At 40.3% G+C, this 20,139-nt stretch overlaps 2 protein-coding genes across 15 annotated transcripts in view; one reads left to right on the top strand and one right to left on the bottom strand.

Moving 5' to 3' along the window:
* The first annotated feature begins 403 nt into the window (after window positions 1-403).
* Window positions 404-20,139, top strand: part of PHC3 (polyhomeotic homolog 3) — a 47,245-nt gene continuing 27,509 nt past the window's right edge. For 2 of the 14 annotated variants that reach the window (XR_005556078.1, XM_039337840.1), the window contains exons 1-7: window positions 503-732; window positions 2,237-2,301; window positions 2,944-3,090; window positions 7,848-8,006; window positions 9,229-9,306; window positions 10,202-10,360; window positions 12,446-12,544. Coding sequence is in view for 13 of the 14 variants with exons in the window: in XM_039337840.1 (XP_039193774.1) it covers window positions 588-732; window positions 2,237-2,301; window positions 2,944-3,090; window positions 7,848-8,006; window positions 9,229-9,306; window positions 10,202-10,360; window positions 12,446-12,544 (852 nt within the window). In the remaining variant the exon portion in view is untranslated. Of the gene's footprint in view, window positions 479-502; window positions 789-2,236; window positions 2,302-2,943; window positions 3,091-7,847; window positions 8,007-9,211; window positions 9,307-10,201; window positions 10,361-12,445; window positions 12,545-20,139 lie in introns of those variants that run through there. The other 12 variants (XM_039337757.1, XM_039337816.1, XM_039337748.1 and 9 more) reach the window with 12 other exon arrangements.
* Window positions 13,706-18,455, bottom strand: LOC120305666 (A-kinase anchor protein 4-like). Its single transcript, XM_039337858.1, has one exon. It carries the CDS (start codon window positions 17,145-17,147, stop codon window positions 14,814-14,816), a length of 2,334 nt encoding a protein of 777 aa, XP_039193792.1. The 5' UTR covers window positions 17,148-18,455; the 3' UTR covers window positions 13,706-14,813.

Raw genomic sequence — 20,139 nt, 5'->3', positions numbered from 1 at the left:
TGAAAGCTTTCTTCCCATTCTTCGAAAACCATTGTTTATGGCTTAGCATAAGACCCCAGACAACCGCGATTTATTCATGGTTTCCTGCAACGTCCGAATCCTGCTGATGCGTGCCTCTGGCAGCCTCCCCCTCCCCAATCTTGCGGCAGAAGATCAGGATGGACAGTACACGCGGGGGATTTTCCTTATTCAGTCTTCCGAGCAAACCAAGATCTCCACCCCGGAGTGACTTCTGCCGTCATCTGCAGGAAGACAAGCCTAAGCGGGCTGCAAAAAAAACCACCTCCCCCCCCCCAAAAAAACCCCCAGAAATCGGAAGAATTCAGGACCAGGACACGGGAACGGCCAATTCACACATGATTCCGCCCCCAGAAGTGTCGAGCGCAAACTCCCGGCCGCGAGGCGCGTGCGCGCTGCCTCCCTATGAGGGAGGCGAGAACATGGCGGAAGCGGAGTGAAGGGTTCGTACGCCGAGCGGGTGCGTTTCCTTTCGTGCGGGGGAGCGGCCGCCCGACGCGGGAGGGGCTCCTGGCTGGCAGGGAGAGTGGGCTGGCGCAGACCGATCCTCGACGCAGCCAGCCGCAGGGATGGCAGGCCGGCCGGGCAGAGGAAGCCACTGGGCCCGGGCTTCTCTCGCCCCTCTTTCCCCAACCTGGCGCCCTCCAGGGGTGCGCGCGCATTCCTTGTCTCTGCGGACTCGGGAGTTGTTACCTAGGCGCCGATCTGGAGAAGGTTGCATTGATTCAGCCTTGCGTGAAGGGTGAACCCCAGGCCAGAGGTTGGCCCGGGTAATCACACGCGTAGAGAGCTATGCCTTGAGCCGCGTTTTTTGTTTTCTTGTGGTACTCAGTCTCCTTTCTTAAAGGCGCTGATAACAATTGCTGTACAAAGTCTAGTATGGGGGGGCCTTTTTAACGGCCTCATGTGGAATGACCTAGCCAAGCAAATCAGGATGTCCTGGGGGGGGGGGAATTTGCACACACCTATGTGCACCTCTTTATCTGAATTGCTAGATTGATTTGATTTGATTCCTTTTCCTGGAATCAAAATGAAGTTTTGTGCTGGCTAAAAACTGAAATTCGTGTTGGGCTCATTCTCTAAAACTCACTGATGGGATGAAGAAGCAGCTGTTAAATTTATATTTGCTACGCTGGTCATGGAGTTAAATTGTTCGCTTGCTGGCTTTTCTACGATCCCATTAGGTTTAAATAACTATTGGTGTAACAATATGAATGCAAAAGAAATCTTGTGGCACCCTAAATACCATTCATTATTACTGTTATTGTCTGTTAAATTTGTAGGCTGCTGACTCTCACTATCTTAATAACACACAAGATCTTTTAAGATGCCACAGTGCTATCTCTCTCTCTAGATTATGATGTATTTGTGAACAGGACATAACTACTCCTCACTGAGTTTAATAATATTTCCTCCCAGATAAACTATAGACCAATGTTGCTTAACCTTGGCAGCTTGAAGATATGTGGAACTTCAGTTCCCAGAATTCCCTAGCCAGCAAAGATGCCAATGTCATATGTTATTGATGTGGTAGGAGTCAGCAGCCTTCAGTTCTAGAGTTGAAGTCCACACATCTGCAAGCTGCCAAGGTTGAGATATTGCCAGTATAGAGAACACCAATAGAGAAGCCCCACTACTGTATTTCTGGATTGCAAAATTTTGCATGAGGGTAGAGAGGGTTTTGCAGAACAAATATGATCTGCTAGCAGCAGGTAACCTGCAATGTTCCTGCTATTATTGGACTTAATTTCCTGCCATGCCTGATCATTTGATATGATGGCTAAGCTGGTGAAATTTGGAGCCTATACATGAGGCCTGCTCATGTATAGATAGGGTTGCAGTCTAACCCAGAAGAAATTACAACTTCAATTCCCGTCTATAATGTGGGAGATATAATTTTTACTCAATTTACAAGAGTTTTAGTAAGGATGGAAAATACATTGTGCTGGTGAAGTGTTTCTGAACCCTTAAAAGTATCCAAATGTTAAATATGATTATGTAAAAATGACTAGATAGGTGGCAATCTGACAAATGACAATGATAAAACAGGTGTCTCAATTGTTTTAACAATAGCTGCTAATTTTTGCAATTCACAGGTAAAGCAGCATGTGCCATCTGGAATAAAAGTTGCATTTTTTCTAAAATGTTGTGAAAGGACAGTTTTTGATTTCATAAGGGTTATCTGAAAGTGTTTGATATTATAACATTCCTGTTTCAGGTAGTTCATTTTGCATTGTACAATACACAGGAGAAATGTATCGGCTAAATGCCCATGATATAAAGGTCAGTGTGATGTAGATACAATTGTTAGTCTTACATTGTAATCCCAAGCACACTTCTTTGAAAGTAAGCAATATTTGCACATTTGCACAGTTTGTGCTATTAAACTTGGAGGTCTGAGTTCAAATCACAGCTCAAACATACATTTTAATTAACTTGCTAAATGTGGGCCATTTGTTTTCGTTCCCTTGAAAATAAAACACTACATGTGCAGTCTTGAGTATAGTTTGTTCCCAGGGCAAAACGTATTTGCCATTAAATTGTACTAATATGTCTGGCATATTTTTGCATCAGCTGTGCAAAATTTTCAGGGGCAATTTCATAGAAAACAAAAGCATGAATAAGTTATGATTGGCAACAGCAGAGCATCTACAACAGAAAAGAAACATCACTGTTTTCAGTCCTAAAATAGTCACTCTTTATTTTTTAAAGTATTTCTGCAACGGTATTTTGAGATAGACTATTATTCTGGCTCTAGTATGAAACTTCAGGCATGAGATTTGGACTTGCATTACTGAATGTTGTAGAATTTGATCTTGTTTTCTGTACAGGAGCATACCAACATGTATGTTTCCTTTTAGAGTCTAGGTAGAAGAAAATGGTATTCATTTGAATGACATGTTTTTTAAAAAATATTTTGTTCAGAGGCAGAATCATTCCACAATTATGGAGAATGAATCAAGCACAACTTCTTCCACAAGCACAACAACCATTGCTACTACATCTTCCCCCTCCCGTACACAACCACCCCAGATATCTGTCTACAGTGGCTCAGATCGACATGCTGTGCAGGTATTTAACTGAGGAAACGCTGATAATATGTATTACAATTGAAAATCATTGCTAAAAAGATTCTAATTAAATACAGCTTCTATGATTTCAATAATGCCTCATCAGCCATTCCTCCTGCTTGTTCCCCCCCCCCCTTTGCAACTAGTGTAGAGTTCTGAAGAGATTAAATGCTTGCAAACTATTTTGGGAAGTGTGCTGTTTTAAGAATATTTGTGTTTTGATCCACATAGCAATCTAGGAACTATTAGTTCAATTAATTAAAAGCATAGACCAAATGAAGTCCTTTGCTATCCTTTGTCAGAATCAGCATCATTTAGCAGCAGGGGCAGCTATAGGGAGAAGTGGGATGATTAAAAAAAGTCAGGATAGTGGCTGTGAATATAGGTGCAAAATAGGGTAGGGTTTCTTTTGGATGGTTGTGGCCATTGTCTTAACTTTTGTGTGGTTGCCTCTGTTTACTAGAGAAAATAAAGAGTAACTAGCATAGCTTTTAAAAATCCCATCATACCTCTCTTTCATCCTTTCCTATCTCGTACTTTCTTTCTCTCTTTTTTTTTTAATCTACTTCTATCTCAGTCCTTCTCTTCTTAATTCTTTCCAGGCTCCTCTGATCCTAATTTTACAGCTGGTAACCTATTTGGTTCATATAGAATCAAGAATTTTGGAAGTTATTTAATACAGTTTATTTCTATTTGGCAAGTAAATGCTTGATGGTTACAATACTGTGGTATTGTGTGGAATGTTAGTTAAAAACAGTCTCTTGCAACCTGATACCTTCCAGGTGGATTAGATCTAGGATTCTTAGCCAGGATAGCCTGAGGCTGAGAATTCTTGGAATGGCAACTCCCATGCCTTACTAATGAGGACTGGGGAAAAGCCATTTAAAATATGCAGTTTCAATTATTTGAGAGAAGCCATGTTTATGAAAGTTCATCTGAGGGCATTAGCACCAAGAATTTGGCCCTTACTAAGCAGTGGAGCTAATATTATTTTGTCTGAACTGCCCAAAATCTCACATGGCAAAATTTTGCCCTTTCAGATGCTGAAGCCCCTTGAAAGCCTGGGGAATGGGCTAAAATCCTATTGGCGGGAATTCCCACCAATCCTTGCTTCCCAAGTGTTTGACATTCTCCACCCCCTAGACCAGGGGTGTCAAACTGCCGACCTGCGGGCTGGATGCATCATGCCAAAACCATGCCCACCCCAGCTCTAACAATGGGGAAGAAGTTGTAATATGTCACAACACATCACGTGACGTTGCGAGTTTGACACCCCTTCCTAGACCATTGCTTTTCAGACTTGGTGCCTGTGGAATTCTAAGAGTTGAGATTCATACTTCTTAAAGTTGCCAAGCTTGGAAAACACAGTCCTAGACACATCAGGAAGACACATTGTGTTGTGGTGGTCCTGCACAGATTTGGGGGCTTCTCATTGGTCATTTATAAGTCAGGCTACAGGGGAAGGACATAGATCATCAGTGGGAGATTGACTTTGGGATTCCATCAGTGGTCCTGAAGGGAGCATGTTTGGATGTAACTAAAACACTTGCAGTGCAGTGACTGTTTTGGAGATAAACGTGGGCTGTTAACAAAACTATACCTGAGGGTTTGGGGGAGCGGCAGACATAGAATAAAACAGAATTCTTTTTGGCCAAGTGTGATTGGACACACAAGGGATTTCTCTCTGCTGCATAAGCTCTCAGTGTACATACAAACAACAAAGTGATAGGTCATGGATCATAAATCATAGTTATAGTCATTAATCATAAAATGCAAACAAGTGATAAATCATAAGATACCAATAGGAGAAGATACTAGGAAAGATGAGAAGATGAGAAATGAAAAGGTGAGAATGATGAGAAAGATAATAGCAATACAGCCCACTACATGGGTAAATATCTTTGGGCCTGAGTGCTGTGGGAATTACAGTGGGGCAAAAAAGTATTTAGTCAGCCACCAATTGTGCAAGTTCTCCCACTTAAAAAGATGAGAGAGGCCTGTAATTGTCATCATAGGTAGACCTCAACTATGAGAGACAAAATGAGAAAACAAATCCAGGCAATCACATTGTCTGATTTGGAAAGAATTTATTTGCAAATTATGGTGGAAAATAAGTATGTGGTCAATATCAAAAGTTCATCTCAATACTTTGTTATATATCCTTTGTTGGCAATGACAGAGGTCAAACATTTTCTGTAAGTCTTCACAAGGTTGGCACACACTGTTGCTGATATGTTGGCCCATTCCTCCATGCAGATCTCCTCTAGAGCAATGATGTTTTGCGGCTGTCGCTGGGCAACACGGACTTTCAACTCCCTCCAAAGGTTTTCTATGGGGTTGAGATCTGGAGACTGGCTAGGCCACTCCATGACCTTGAAATGCTTCTTACAAAGCCACTCCTTTGTTGCCCGGGCGGTGTGTTTGGGATCATTGTCATGCTGAAAGACCCAGCCACATTTCATCTTCAATGCCCTTGCTAATGGAAGGAGGTTTGCACTCAAAATCTCACGATACATGGCCCCATCATTCTTTCCTGTACATGGATCAGTCGTCCTGGTCCCTTTGCAGAGAAACAGCCCCAAAGCATGATGTTGCCACCCCATGCTTCACAGTAGGTATGGTGTTCTTTCGATGCAACTCACCATTCTCTCTCCTCCAAATACGACGAGTTGTGTTTTTACCAAACAGTTCTACTTTGGTTTCATCTGACCTTATGACATTCTCCCAATCCTCTTCTGGGTCATCCAAATGCTCTCTAGCAAACTTCAGACAGGCCCGGACATGTACTGGCTTAAGCAGGGGGACACGTCTATCACTGCAGGATCTGAGTCCCTGGCGGCGTAGTGTGTTACTGATGGTTGCCTTTGTTACGTTGGTCCCAGCTCTCTGCAGGTCATTCACTAGGCCCCCCCGTGTCGTTCTGGGATTTTTGCTCACCGTTCTTGTGATCATGTTGACCCCACGGGGTGAGATCTTGTGTGGAGCCCCAGATCGAGGGAGATTATCAGTGATCTTGTATGTCTTCAATTTTCTAATTACTGCTCCCACAGTTGATTTCTTCACACCAAGCTGCTTGCCTATTGCAGATTCAGTCTTCCCAGCCTGGTGCAGGTCTACAATTTTGTTTCTGGTGCCCTTCGACAGCTCTTTGGTCTTCACCATAGTGGAGTTGGAGTGTGACTGAGGTTGTGGACAGGTGTCTTTTATATTGATAACAAGTTCAAATAGGTGCCATTAATACAGGTAATGAGTGGAGGACAGAGGAGCCTCTTAAAGAAGAAGTTACAGGACTGTGAAAGCCAGAAATCTTGCTTGTTTGTAGGTGACCAAATACTTATTTTCTACCATAATTTGCAAATAAATTCTTTCCAAATCAGACAATGTCATTGTCTGGATTTGTTTTCTTATTTTGTCTCTCATAGTTGAGGTCTATCTATGATGACAATTACAGGCCTCTCTCATCTTTTTAAGTGGGAGAACTTGCACGATTGGTGGCTGACTAAATACTTCTTTGCCCCACTGTAGGTGTTCAGCAAAGTGATGGCATGGGGGGGGGGAGGGACTATCTTTGTGTCTACTTGTTTTGGTATGCAATGCGCTATAGCGGCATCCTGAGGGAAGAAGTTGAAACAGTTTATGACCAGGATATGAAGGGTCTGTAGATATTTTCTCAGCCCTCTTTCGTGCAGTATACAATCAATATAGTTGATTGACTTTAAGCATTGGGCTCTGATAGGATAGTCCAGACTAAGGCAACAGGTGCTTGACCTTGTGACATGGTAACTGCACAGTGGCTCCACTTGTTTTAGATGTCTTGTGAGTCTGAGCTCAAAAGCAATGTTGGACAATTCAAACAGAGTTCAGTTCTTTAATTCTTTACACATAACGGGCAGAATTTTGCAAGAGTAAACTCTTACTGCTTCCAGCCTAAAAGATATATTCAGAGAGATTCTAGAGCAGTGATGGCAAACCTTTTAGAGACTGAGTGCCCAAAAACTGGCTCCGCCCCTGCCCCACCCCCACCTCATCTGCCTGCAGTGGCACTCACTGCCTCCAGGGCCCGCCGCAGATCGCCCAGGCAGCCCAGCAGCACCATGGCGGCCACGCCCTCTGCCCGCACCCCGCAGCATCAACTGTGCGTGATGGGGCATGAGGGCAGAGTCTTTTCTACGCTGCCTGGCTGCCATGTCCTTGGCTGCGCTGCTCCACGTGGGCCACGCTCTGGGGTGACTCTCCTCCAGGGGGGCTGCTGGGGAGGATGGGGTCATGGGGGGAGGCGGGGCTGCAGCAATGGCACGTGTGCCCACAGAGAGGGCTCTGGGTGCCACCTCTGGCACGCGTGCCATAGGTTTGCCACCACTGTTCTAGAGAGTAGCTGTTGTAACTCTCTTCCTCTGTTTCCTTTCCAGACTGTGTTGCCTCTTGTCTCCCTTCCCTTTCTGAAATGTGCTTCTTTCTTCTTGTGAGAAACTGCCATTTCACCCTAACCCAACTCCCCCTCCACGGACGCCATCCCTCACATATCTCTTCCATATATTCTGATTCTGGACATGGAAGCCTGTGTTCCTAGAGCTAGCAATGAACTCAGTGTTCAGATATGGGTTGCTCAAGGGGATTAAAATGTTCCTGGTTACAAAGGCAATGATGTAGTTCCTTAGAAGTGCAGGCTGTGCTAGTGCTTAAATGGCTGTTATGATAGGACTGATCTTTCCCCATCTCTTGTTCTCGCCATGGTTACCACTACTCAAAACCCCACAGGTCATTCAGCAGGCCTTGCATCGTCCCCCCAGCTCAGCTGCACAATACCTTCAGCAGATGTATGCAGCTCAGCAGCAGCATCTGATGTTACAAACTGCAGCTTTACAACAGCAACATTTGAGCAGTACTCCGTTCCAGAGTTTGGCCAGTGTCCCACAGGTAAGACTGGAGTAAATTGGAAAATAAAAATCAGGAACTTAACCTTAATTCTTCCAATAATAAAAATATAATATTACAATTTGGTTTTAAGGGAAAGTTTTCCAACCTTCCTCCCCCCCCCACCCCAAATATTTGTCTACAGTAGTTAAAGCAGAATATGGTACCTAACAGCAGTGGAACTTTAATAGCCAATAGCTTCAACCAGCGTAGGCAATAGTGTGGCATGCTGGGAGCTGTAGTTTGGCAAAATTAAAAGACCCCAAATTTCTTATCTGTTGTTATAGATAGCCAAGAAAATCTTCATATGTGGAAGGGGTAATTCTTTAAAAAAGTAATGTTTCAACCCAGCTATTTAATGGTCTGTTGATATAATAATAATAATGAAATAATTTATTATCAAGGAACAGAAGCCTGAGACTGGAGCCTGAGCCAATCTGATTTCCATTTTGAAACAATGTAACCATTCAAAATCATTAATTGTGAATATCTGATTATTTTAATCCCTTGTGTTATTTACAAGTGGATTTCATTTCTCTCTTTTCACATCAGAGAATGTACTCTGATATCATTTTTTGTTTAGTATCTTTCTATAATAATTGCATTTACAAAGATTTCTAAGCATCCAACAATATTAAACAAAAAAAAATGAAAGCAGCATATCAAATTACGATAAAAAGTTAAAGCTCATTGATTTTTATTTATTTGGAAAATATAATCCCATTTTTCCATTTCCCGGCATTACTCAGGGGCAGTTGTCAGTGCATTAAACGAAAATGTTTTTGCTGCTGAGCTTCAGTAACACGATTTCAGACCATTTTTCCTGGTTGGGAATTTGGCAAATAGAAGCAGTTTACCACCTAGAGATTTACTGCTTCATTTCTACCCTTAAGGTCCAAGCAAAGGAAAAAAAATAAGAGAGGGGACAAAAATTATTCTCATCATTGCAGCAACATCACCTGGTTGGTTGAAGGAAATCACTATGGAATTCTTTTCCTGGGTGGATGGAGTGTTAGTTCAGGGTAACATCTGACTGTTTAACTAAGCTTTCAAAAGAGATAGCAAATTGTCTGGAATTAAAGAGAATGGAGGCCACAAATAAAAGTGATTATGGGAATTGTGGCTTTGGGGCTGCCATTGATTTTAATGTGAGTACACTCTTGTTAGTCAAGCACCTTTTCTTACAATGCAAATAACTCATTTGATAGATGTGCTTGCTGTTTAGGCAAATCTTTCAGGTGGGAGGCAGTGTGCTTCTCCTAATGGCAGTGTCACACAGCAGTCCAGCATGTCAGAAACCTCGGTAAGTTTCTAGCAAAAGTATTTCTCTTAAACTATAAGGTTCCGTGTTTATTCTCTACATTCACATTGTTTATGAAAACGTTTGAGGAGCAAAAACTGGAGTTCTTGATCTATTAAAGTCTCAGTGCCTTTATACTGTAAATAGTAATACAGATCTTTAAACATTATTTTGTTTTGAACAAATGGCCTGGTTGAATTCACTCTAAATGCAAGAATAAAAGAGACTCACACCTTTGGGGAAGATATATATTGGATTTGCTAGATTTTTTGGAGAAAGAATTTACAAGAGTTATATAGGATCTTGGGAGAAAGAATCCACTAAGAGTGTTGACTTCAGTTGCTGAGAACCAGCCAACTTTATATTAACTTATTTAGGCAACCCTTTCAGTGTTACAGTGGCAGTGTTGAAGACTAAGTGACATTTACAATTTACCAAAAGTTGTTGGACTTCTATTGCAACCAGAGTCTTTCAAGTTTAGAACTGAACAACAGTTCTAGCTTCAGATTAAATAGCTGACTAAAAAAATGGGCAAAACTTGCAAAAAAATAAATATATATATGGCTGTTTAATTCCCGTGTTTAAGCTTGGAAAATTCTCTTATTATTGGTTAGCAAATGTTAACATGTAAGACTGTGGCCAGTAATCTTTTTAATGAGGAAAGATTTCTGGCTAAAATATAGTTTTGAAAGCTGAAGACTTAGCATTTTATCATATCCAAACTCTGTCCTACAGAGCATAAACAAAAATATTATTTCATTGCATAATGTGAATGTTACTTAGGCATCTGTTCTCATGTTTTCAGTAGAATTGACCATTGAATAGAATCGTTGGGTGTAGCTGTTTTTAGATGAGTGAGATAAAGATAGTTAATGATCATTTATTTTTTCTTCTCTAGATTAATCTTTCTGCTTCTCCTACACCTGCACAGCTAATAAGCCGTTCACAGACCTCCAACACTGGTAGCAGCAGTCTTACACAGCAGACCATGCTGTTAGGGGGCACTTCTCCTAATCTGACTGCCAGTCAGGCTCAGATGTATCTCCGAGCTCAGATGGTAAGTCTTGCCAATGTAATGTCACCATTTTGGGGATTCTTGTCTTGTCCTGTTTCTATGTATGGCTTTTGGCTGCATGTTGTAAGTGCCCTTGCACTCTATACGGGGCTACCCTTGAAGAGCATCCGGAGGCGCTATAGCTGGGGCAGGGCAGGGTGCTTGCCGCACAGGCAGTTCTTAGGGCCCCAAGAATGGCCCATGTAACATCACTGCTGCACGAGCTTCACCGGCTGCAAGTTTGCTTCCAGGTGCAATTCAAGGTGCTGGTAATCATCTGGTGTGTCCAGGCTACTTGAGGGACTGTCTCATCCCACTGGGATTGGCCCGCCTCACCTGTGCCGGCTGAGGAGACATACTACGGGCCCTTATCAGCCTGACTATTCCGACTGGCAGGATCCAGAAGATGCCCTGCATCTCCTCTGTGGAATGTCTTGACCCCAGGTGTGAGGTCGGCCCCAACCCTCTGATCTTATGGAACATCCTACTGGCTCTCCAGTTAACTTGGGGTTCCAGCTGGGGAGTGTCACACTGGAGGTGGTTGATTAACAATGGATCCCACCTCCTTCCCCATCCTACTCTCGCCCTCCCCATCTTCTAATTGGCCGTAGTGGTTTGGATTTTTGCATTAACTTATTTATGTTTTTTAACTTATATAGTTTGATTTTTTTTATGATTATAAGTTGCCCAGAGTTACCTTGAGGTAAGATGGGCGGCCTATAAATTTTATAAATAAATAGTCTTTGACTTCAAACAGTGGCATCTCTAAGTTTATGGTCTTTTATATTTGACATGTTTGGAGAGGTGCTGTTCCTGTTAGGAATGTCTTGGATAGGTATAGAAGAAGCATCTTTGCCTCTTTTTATATGTTTTAGATTGCGCTGTTTAGCTAGAGGCCTAAGGTGCCAAGAAATAGACATTCCCCTGCAGCTCTGATTTTCTGATGCAAACAGCAATTTATTGAGGACTTTTTTTTCCCCCAGCACAATGAAACAATTTTCATTTTTCTAAGTTTTAGTATGGCTTCCTTTATCCCTCACTACAGCTACTGTTCATACTTTTAAAATGTACATATTTGTTGCATTAACACGTTTGGCCGTAGCTAGGTTTTGAATTTAAGTGTTGAGGTAAATAAAAATCTAGGCTAAGATCAAATGCTAGATACCTTTAATCAAATTGATATTTGGTTTGGTGGAGGATTTAGCCTCAACTTAAATGAGAAAAGTAAATTACGACTTAATGAAAAATCTCAGGGATGAAGCAATTTCCATGTTGTTTTCTTGGTAATAATATGGAAATGATTTGTCTTCTTTTGGGAGATTTCTTTGATTTCCCACCCTAGTTCTCAACTCTGATATTTCCTAGTGGTGTCTCAACCAAGTACCTACTCCTGAGATCAGCCAAGGTTGGCCAGGTGTTTATGGCTATTTGACAGTTTCCTTTTTTAATAACTTTCAAATACCAATGAAGAACAGCATGCAATCGTGTTATTTTGGGGGAAGCCTCAGGCTGCAGACATTCTTGTTCAAAGAGATGAAATAACTAAGCGACTCAAAAAGTCTGAGGGTGCTTCCTAAGATAGTAGAATAAATATTTGTAGGTCTTGTACTAAAAGAAAAGACACACCACTTTGTTTTCAGACAACAGGTAGTTCTCGACTTACAATGAGAATTGAGCTCAAATTTTCTGTTGCTAAGTGAAACATTTGTTAGGTGAGCTTTGCCCTCTTTTATGACCTTTCTTCCCACAGTTGTTAAGCGAATCACTGCAATTGTTAGGTTAGTAACACCATTGTTGAGTGAATCTGCCTTTCCCTTTGACTTTGCTTGTCAGAAGGTGGCAAAGGTGATCACACGGTGCCGAGACTCTGCAGCCGTCATAAATGTGAGCCAGTTGCCAAGCATCCTAATTTTGATCACGTAACCTCAGAGATGCTGCAGTGGTCATAAGTGTGAAAAATGATCACAAGTCACTTTTTTTCAGTGCCGTTGTAACTTTGAATGGTCGCTAAATGAACTGTTGTAAGTCGAGGACTAGCTATCTATGTGCTTTGTGTGGCTTTCAATTTTCTTTTTCCTGCCTTCACAGCTGATTTTTACGCCTGCTACCACTGTGGCGGCTGTCCAGTCTGACATTCCTGTTGTGTCGTCATCATCTTCGTTTCCCTGTCAGTCTGCAGCTACTCAGGTGAGGCTGCATGGATTGAGGGAGTATGTGTGTCTACCTGTAACCCAGAACCATTGCGAACAGCTGGGATGCGACATTACTCTTTGTGTTCATATGCATTGTTTTTTGTCAAAATGTTATTGTATTAGTGCTTTTGTGTGTGCAATCCCTCACAAAAAGCCAGAGGTTCTAAATGCTAAGGGGACAACAGACTATTGCAAACACACATATAACATCTTCAGACAGTTTCTAGATGGACCTTCTTTTTTGATCTATAAGCAAAATTTTATAATGTAAAAATTGTGTATTTGTATTTTCTAGGAAATATATTTTTTCTTTTTTTTTTTAGCATGGAAGGTAGGATGATCACCCTCAAAGAACTGATGCATGCGGTTATACTTAGCTAGTTCATATTTAGGGAGAAAAATGACTTGGAAAACAATGGACCAATTATTAGGCAGAATACTTGCTTTAACTTTTAACTTTTTTTTTAAGCACCCAGTTAATAAATGTATTTGTGCAGAGACTGTGATCCTAAGAAACATACCTGTATTCTGCTACAGCATTATTTTCTAAAAATGTCCATTGTTTAATACTGAATATTCAAACTTTCTTTAGCATATTTTCCTGGTACAAAATTTAAAGTTATAGTGGTGTTGTATTATATTGTAGGTGAAAAAAGAACTAAGGGCAATCATTAATGTTCCGATTCTTAAGCCTCCTTTAATTCATCTTTGAGCAAATAAAACATGCATTTAGACAGTAATGTATACAGTGTGATATAATCTTTCAGAATAGCCCCCTTCAAGTTCAAGAGTTGTGATAGAACAAGTAGGTTGGGTGTCTTTTACACCAATGTGAAAAACTTCCTCAGTTTTTTTTTTTTTTAAGATTGACACAGTAAGCAGTGTTGGCTAATCACCTGTAAGCCATTCTCATGGTTCCTGTATATTTCTGTCTTTAATCGAAATTATAAAAATTGGCAATAGAGAACTTTATTGTTCAAAGGCAGGACAAGAAGCAACGGGTGGAAACTAATCAAGGAGAGAAGCAACCTAGAACTAAGGAGAAACTTCCTGACAGTGAGAACAATTAATCAGTGGAACAGCTTGCCTCCAGAAGCAGTAAATGCTCCAACACTGGAAGTTTTTAAGAAGAGACTGGACAGCCATTTGTCCGAAATGGTGTAGGGTTTCCTGCCCGAGCAGGGGGTTGGACTAGATGACCTCCAAGGTCCCTTCCAACTTTACTATTATTATTATTATTATTATTAATAATCCAACTATGAAAATCCCTACATTCTTGTGTTTGGTAAAATCCAGTTATTTATACAAGCATGAACACAGCTTTGGCTGACTTAATTATAAATAATAAACTGATATCAGAAAAATAGAAGGAATTTTATGGTTGAGTGAGATGGCAAATTTTGCAGAGGTATACATAAAGTTTTCAGAAGAAACAAATCATAACAATTTGTATTGTGGATTAAAATATCCCTCTATATTTGTTTTAGCACTACTATTATGGATTTTTAAAAATGACCATTAATGAAACAACAAAGGGGGGGCAAATAAAAGTAAAAGAAACTTTAACAAAGACAGATCAGTACAGCTGTGTGTCTGTGTGTGTGTGTGTTAAGAGGGAAAGAGAGACGGTTTGCCTACGTGTAAATACATATAAGAAACTTTGCACAACAGTTTCAGGTCAACAGTAAGAATGACCATATTTCATTAATTTTAGTACAATGCACTGATATAACGGAGTGACTAAATATCAATAAATATATTAGCATAGTTATTTTCATAAAGATGTTAAAATTTAATTGATTTTGATGAATACACAGTAAAAATTGGAAATATCAAAAGAAAAAATTTAGCAAGTACAATCTCAATATCCAACTTTGATTTGCTTAGGGTTAGTAATAAAAAGAAGAAAGCAAAAAGGAACTTTAATTAGACCTAAAGTAAAAGGATGCTAATTATGCCCATTAAACAAAAGAGAAGTCAAAAATAATACCATCAGTATACCCAACTGCTTTTATAACAATCCATTAAAAACAAACTTTTAGGATTTTACTCTTGTAACTTACTTATAATATCTACATAAAAAATAATAAACAAATTAGTAACAGTTGACATTTGTATTTTTTTATTGGTGATTTTGCCCAGCTTGTGTGTCACAGCCTGTGGAACCGCTGTCTATGGAAAATGAGCTGTAGTGTTGTTCCATCTTACAATTAAGATGGCACTTTGCTGGGTGGAAGCAATGAGAGGGAGGTGTTGTTACTTGTCTACAGATTAGCAAGCAACCAGTCAAGTAGTCCGCAACGAGGCATATTTCCCACAGCGGCATCAACCTGTTGTTTCTCGAAATACTTCATTACCTCCTGCAAAATATCCCCCACACTCGCACCTTTCTTGGCTGCTTTGTCAGCCAGTTGTGGAAGCTTCTTCAGCTCGTCATCATTCTCATTCATGAAAGTGAGATTGGGCACTTGGAAATGAGAAGCAGCCATCCACTGGAGGACAGCCTGGAGTTCTCTGTTCTGTGAGCTGGTGTTAGAGCTCTGGTTGTTTACAATCACCTCAGAACCAGCCGGCACGAGCGGTTTTCCAATATTAGTTCGTGGAGGTTTCTGGGATAACATTGAATCTGGAGTTGACATGCCTTTGTTTCTTGCTGTGATGTATGTGCCTTGCTCGTCAGAGTAATCTTCAACAACAAAATCAGGGCTTTTAGTCATGTACATACAGAGCTTCATCACAGATTCCATCAGCTGATCAATGAACTTCTTGTTTATTTGCTCCATATTTTCAGAATCCACATCTGAACCGTTCTGTCTGGATGGGGGTTTTCGACTAGATCTATCTTCATACGAGTTTTGCTTGGGATTCTTGCTTATTTCACACTCATCTACATTGAAACCAGCCTCTTGTAGGACCTTCTGGATGATTGATAGAAGGGCGCTTTGTATTTCCCCCCTCTGGTATTCTTGCTGTTGTGGATCACTCCTGAAACTATGAGATTTAGAACCGTGTTTGCCTCCCTTTTCATAAAATCCAAATGAAGACGTATTTGACTCACAAATGGGCTCTTTGTACTGCGTTAAGAGATGTTGTTGTATCAACATTAAAGCTGTCAAAATGAGGTCTTTTGCTAGAAACTCAGTGGTAGAGCTGCTTTTTTCTGGCCTCTTATCATGACATCCCCTGTCTGAACCCTTGCCTCCTGCTCTTGATCTCAACATGCTAATTCCATCCTTAATTATCGTTTCACCTACTTTTTGTGCTGATGTCTGTCCTTCTTGCTTTACCTTTTCCCTCATATGGACCCCACCCTTCAAAGATGCAAAGTGCATATTTGGAGCATTGGGGTCTAATGAACATCCTGTTTTCAATAAAGAGTATACAAGACTATGCCCTCTGTCCTTAGTATCCGACATCAAAGCATTATACATTCTTAATACCATTGCTTCTAAAATCTCAGTTGACTTCTGAGTTCCTGCATTGAAGAGGTTTTTCTTCACCATAGTCACAAAATCTGAGTCTGTCATCAGGACTCCAGTGACATTATGCAGATTTTTCATGGTGGAGTCAATTAAGTCTGATATGACATCCTTTGTGTGTTTGAGAAACACTCTCTTCAGAATCACACAGGCTGGGAGTGGTGGCCTTTTGTGTATCTTGGTTGCATTCACAAATGAAAACGTCATATCCTTAGCGTTTTTGTTTGCATATACCATTAGCCCTTTGTTAAAAGAACTAGTGCCATCATTGCACAACTGTTTTCTTGGATGTATCAGATGGGCATGTGTTGATCTTCCTTCTTCTTCCGGTGTTGATTCGCTTTCGTTGGAACATAGCTCACCATAAAAAAGCGATGTTTTCTTGGGGAGTCCTTTACCCTCATCTTTCTTATCTTTATTGGAATCTTGAGCATTTTCTATAACGTCATTCACCATCTTGGATGCAACCTTACTTACAGAACCAGAGGGATTAAGAGCTTTCCCATCTTTAGTAGCATAAATTGCCTGGCGTATACATTTGCTGGCAGCATCTTCCAGATTTTCAGAGATCTCTTTACTTGCCATCTGCATAACCAAAGTACACAGCTTTTGGACAGTGCTTGCTACTTCATCTGATGGTGCTTTTTGTCCTTCAGAAGCTTTGAAAGCTGTATTGTTGTTATTCTGGGACATCCTGTCAGCTGCCGATGGCTTTTGTGCAGGAGGGGCCGTTGAAGGGGACAGTGCATGCTGAAATCCACATGCATATTTTTGCAGGTCGTCAAAAAGCCAGGACACAACGTTAAGCTCTTCAGTTGAACCTTGTTTGAACAGACAAACTGCTCCTTCTGTCTTAGACTGTTCTGGCGTGTCACTGTCTTTTATTACGATGACCTCTTTGTCCTGCATTTTCCCCAGATCAAGTCCTGTGGCAGATTCACTGCTTTTGGATTGGCCAGCAGCATCTTTATCTGTATCATCTGTTTGCTTAATGTTCAGACTGGAAACATCGACAAAACAAATGACTTTGCGTTCCTGGTCCTTTCCTCCTCCAGGATTATAGAGGTCTACCTTACACACACCTGCTTGGCTGTGTAACCAATCAACTTCCTGAGACATCTTCTGAGGCTTGGAAGTGGAAATGTACCTAAGACTCTAAGGCTGTTCCTTATCAGCTGAACTGCGTTGATGACCCTGCCAGACCGAAGATGTTGCCTCCTCTCTCAACTTTCCATGCTCTTCTGCTGCCAGATGTCATTTTCACTTGTGTGCACACATAGTTTCTATGGCAGCAGTGACATCACAAAGAAGCATCTTATCACCCTCTGATAATATATTTTTCAGCTACTTTTTCTCATTCACCTACCCGGGTTTATGAGAAATTTGTCTTGATTGGGAAAAACTAATGTTGCATTCATTGAAATAATAGAGGAGAATTAAAAGTAGTTAGCTTATTTCTAAACCAAATCTTACAGGGCCTTTTAATTATAATGTCCTTCAGAATGGCACTGCAAAAGTAGGGTGATAAATTACAATAGTGGAAATTACAATACTGGAAGAAGCACTTACATTTAGTGAATTCTTATGTTTTCTGCATGCTCAGCTGCCATATGCATAAAAAAAAAACCTGTTGGGAAGGCCTGCCATCTTTAGCTGCTAAGCTACAGTTGGCACAATAGGGACATGCAAGAAGCAAGAAAATACAGAGAAGACATCTGGGAAAGTTTTGACACTCCCTATATGGCAGTTAAAGGTAGCTTATCTAGTAGCCCTTAATACAGGGGTCTTCAAACTTGGCCCTTTTATGACTTGTGGACTTCAACTCCCAGAATTCCTCAGCCAGGCACGTGTGCCTGGCTGAGAAATTCTGGGAGTTAAAAGTCCACAAGTCATAAAAGGGCCAAGTTTGAAGACCCCTGCCTTAATAGATTTGGAAATTGAGTGGTAAAGGATTTTTCATTGCAAGTACAATATCACAGCCTCATTCAAGGTGAATGTGGAGGATCTCTCGTTAGAAACCTTGAAGATCCTTTCTCAAACGATGCTGACAGTAGTGGAATGGCTTCCCATGTTTCTGTTATTTATTCTCCAATAATCTCTGTACATTGTACTTATATTTCTAATTTTGAACAACCTGCAGCTGTTATTCTACCAATGACTATTAAGCTCTGTGGAAGCCTTCAGAAGTATGGAAAAGTCTGATAGGTACGCCATCTAGTGTTACTTTCTTTATAGGACATGGAGCAGCCATTCTTTGGGAGAATAGTATAAAGCAATCACTCAGGAGCAGCCACAGTCAAGGTTCTAAAGGGAGCCCCTGTCAATCAGCAGAGAATAACAGCCAGTTGTATTAGAGCAGGAGTCTTCAAACTTGGCCTTTTTATGACTTGTGGACTTCAACTCCCAGAATTCCTCAGCCAGCATGCCTGGCTGAGGAATTCTGGGAGTTAAAGTCCACAAGTCATAAAAGGGCCAAGTTTGAAGATCCCTGTATTAGAGCCACAGAGGTGGGGAAAGAAAAGATTCCTAAGCATCTAACACAACTAACACAAAGGGCAATATGCACACACAGAGACTTAATTCTGTGTGTGTGTGTCTGTGTGTTACTATAGAAAAATAACTGAACAACAACTGAGTTCTGCAGCTACTTATTAAATAATACTATGAGTTGAATACTATTTAAGAAGTCATGAATATTTTTTTTAAAAAACCACCAAAGTAAACGGTACTGAAAGTTCAGAGGAAAGAAAAATAGATGACTTGATAAATAAAAATCAGCTTGGAAAGGAGTTCTTTTTCTCCAATATAATGTTTGAAATTTCAGATCTGATACTATCTCAAGTTTCTCTTTTACGGTACATTAAGCACTGTTAGCATTTAAAAAATATCACCTACCTGGAAATTCCATAAAATTTGAAAATTTGAGGCATGGAACTTTCATGAGATCAAGAAACACAGCTTTTGGATGATACGGGGAGGACAGACTTTAAATGCCAAAATGAAAAGAGAAACAATAACTGGCAGAGAGAAGAAAACAACTAAATATTGATGTTACAATTAATTTATTTAAAATTTTAATGGGTGTACATTTATGGTTCTCCAAGTTCTCTTGCTTCTCAGTTAACTAAAACAAATTAAAACTATATTAGTAGAAAAACACACCCTGGGAAAATATCAAAGACTGCATCTGAATGTTTGATAAGTTCACATCCATCCTTATCCCTTAAAACTTTAGGGTGACTTTAGCGTGACAGGCTGAGTTTTTCTGTCTCAACCAGATGTGCCTCACAGTTGTTTTTGGGATGAAATGAATTCCCATGGAAGCAATTTTGGACATTTGGAAGAAAGATAGGAAATCTAACAAATCAATAATTAATGTAGAGGATTTCACTTAAGCTTTTTATTCTTACTGAAGAAATTCATGGTAGTATAAATACCATTTGCATCTTTTTCTATAGCAAAAATTGGTGGTAGTAAACTTTTAGCTTGACTTCCTTATGTATATTACTATATTCTCTGAAGCCAGCACAAAAAGAGTTTCGTATTGGGAGAGAATACATAAGCTGTATACATCTCATTATGTGAAATTTGGGGAGATTTAATCTAATAAAAGTTGGGGTTATGTTGGTATATAATTTATTTGCTCAATCAGATCTCCCTATCCTGTCTTCCAGTTTCATCACCATCCAGCTTGAATTAAATTTAAATATAGGACTGAATGTAATGGCTTGTGGGTTCATATTTTTTAACAAGGTTTCTTAATTATTTTCTTTTCTCTTGTGTTTTAAGTGTACATCCCATCCATGCTGTGTATTTTTCTTTCAATATTAATGATTGTCCACTCAAGTGAATTCAAGTTATGCCTGATCTATTAGTTATTTAAAGATTGTCAATCTACCTAACATTTTTGTGACTCAGTAGTAATCCTTTATTTACATTAATTTTGCAGAAAACGATAGAAATATTTCAAAAATAAAATGTCACGATTTAAAATACTCTACTACTCAAAACATTATACTCACCTTTCAATAGATTTCAGCTACCATCTAGATGTACAATATTTTTGGTGTAGCCCAGTGGTTCTCAACCTGTGGGTCGGGACCCCATTTGG

Source organism: Crotalus tigris, unplaced genomic scaffold (genome assembly GCF_016545835.1).
Source record: "Crotalus tigris isolate CLP2741 ecotype Arizona unplaced genomic scaffold, ASM1654583v1 scf7180000017549.6302385, whole genome shotgun sequence".
Classification (NCBI taxonomy): domain Eukaryota; kingdom Metazoa; phylum Chordata; class Lepidosauria; order Squamata; family Viperidae; genus Crotalus; species Crotalus tigris.
The sequence above is the reverse complement of the archived record's forward strand: the minus strand, read 5'-3'. Positions and strand labels throughout refer to the sequence as shown.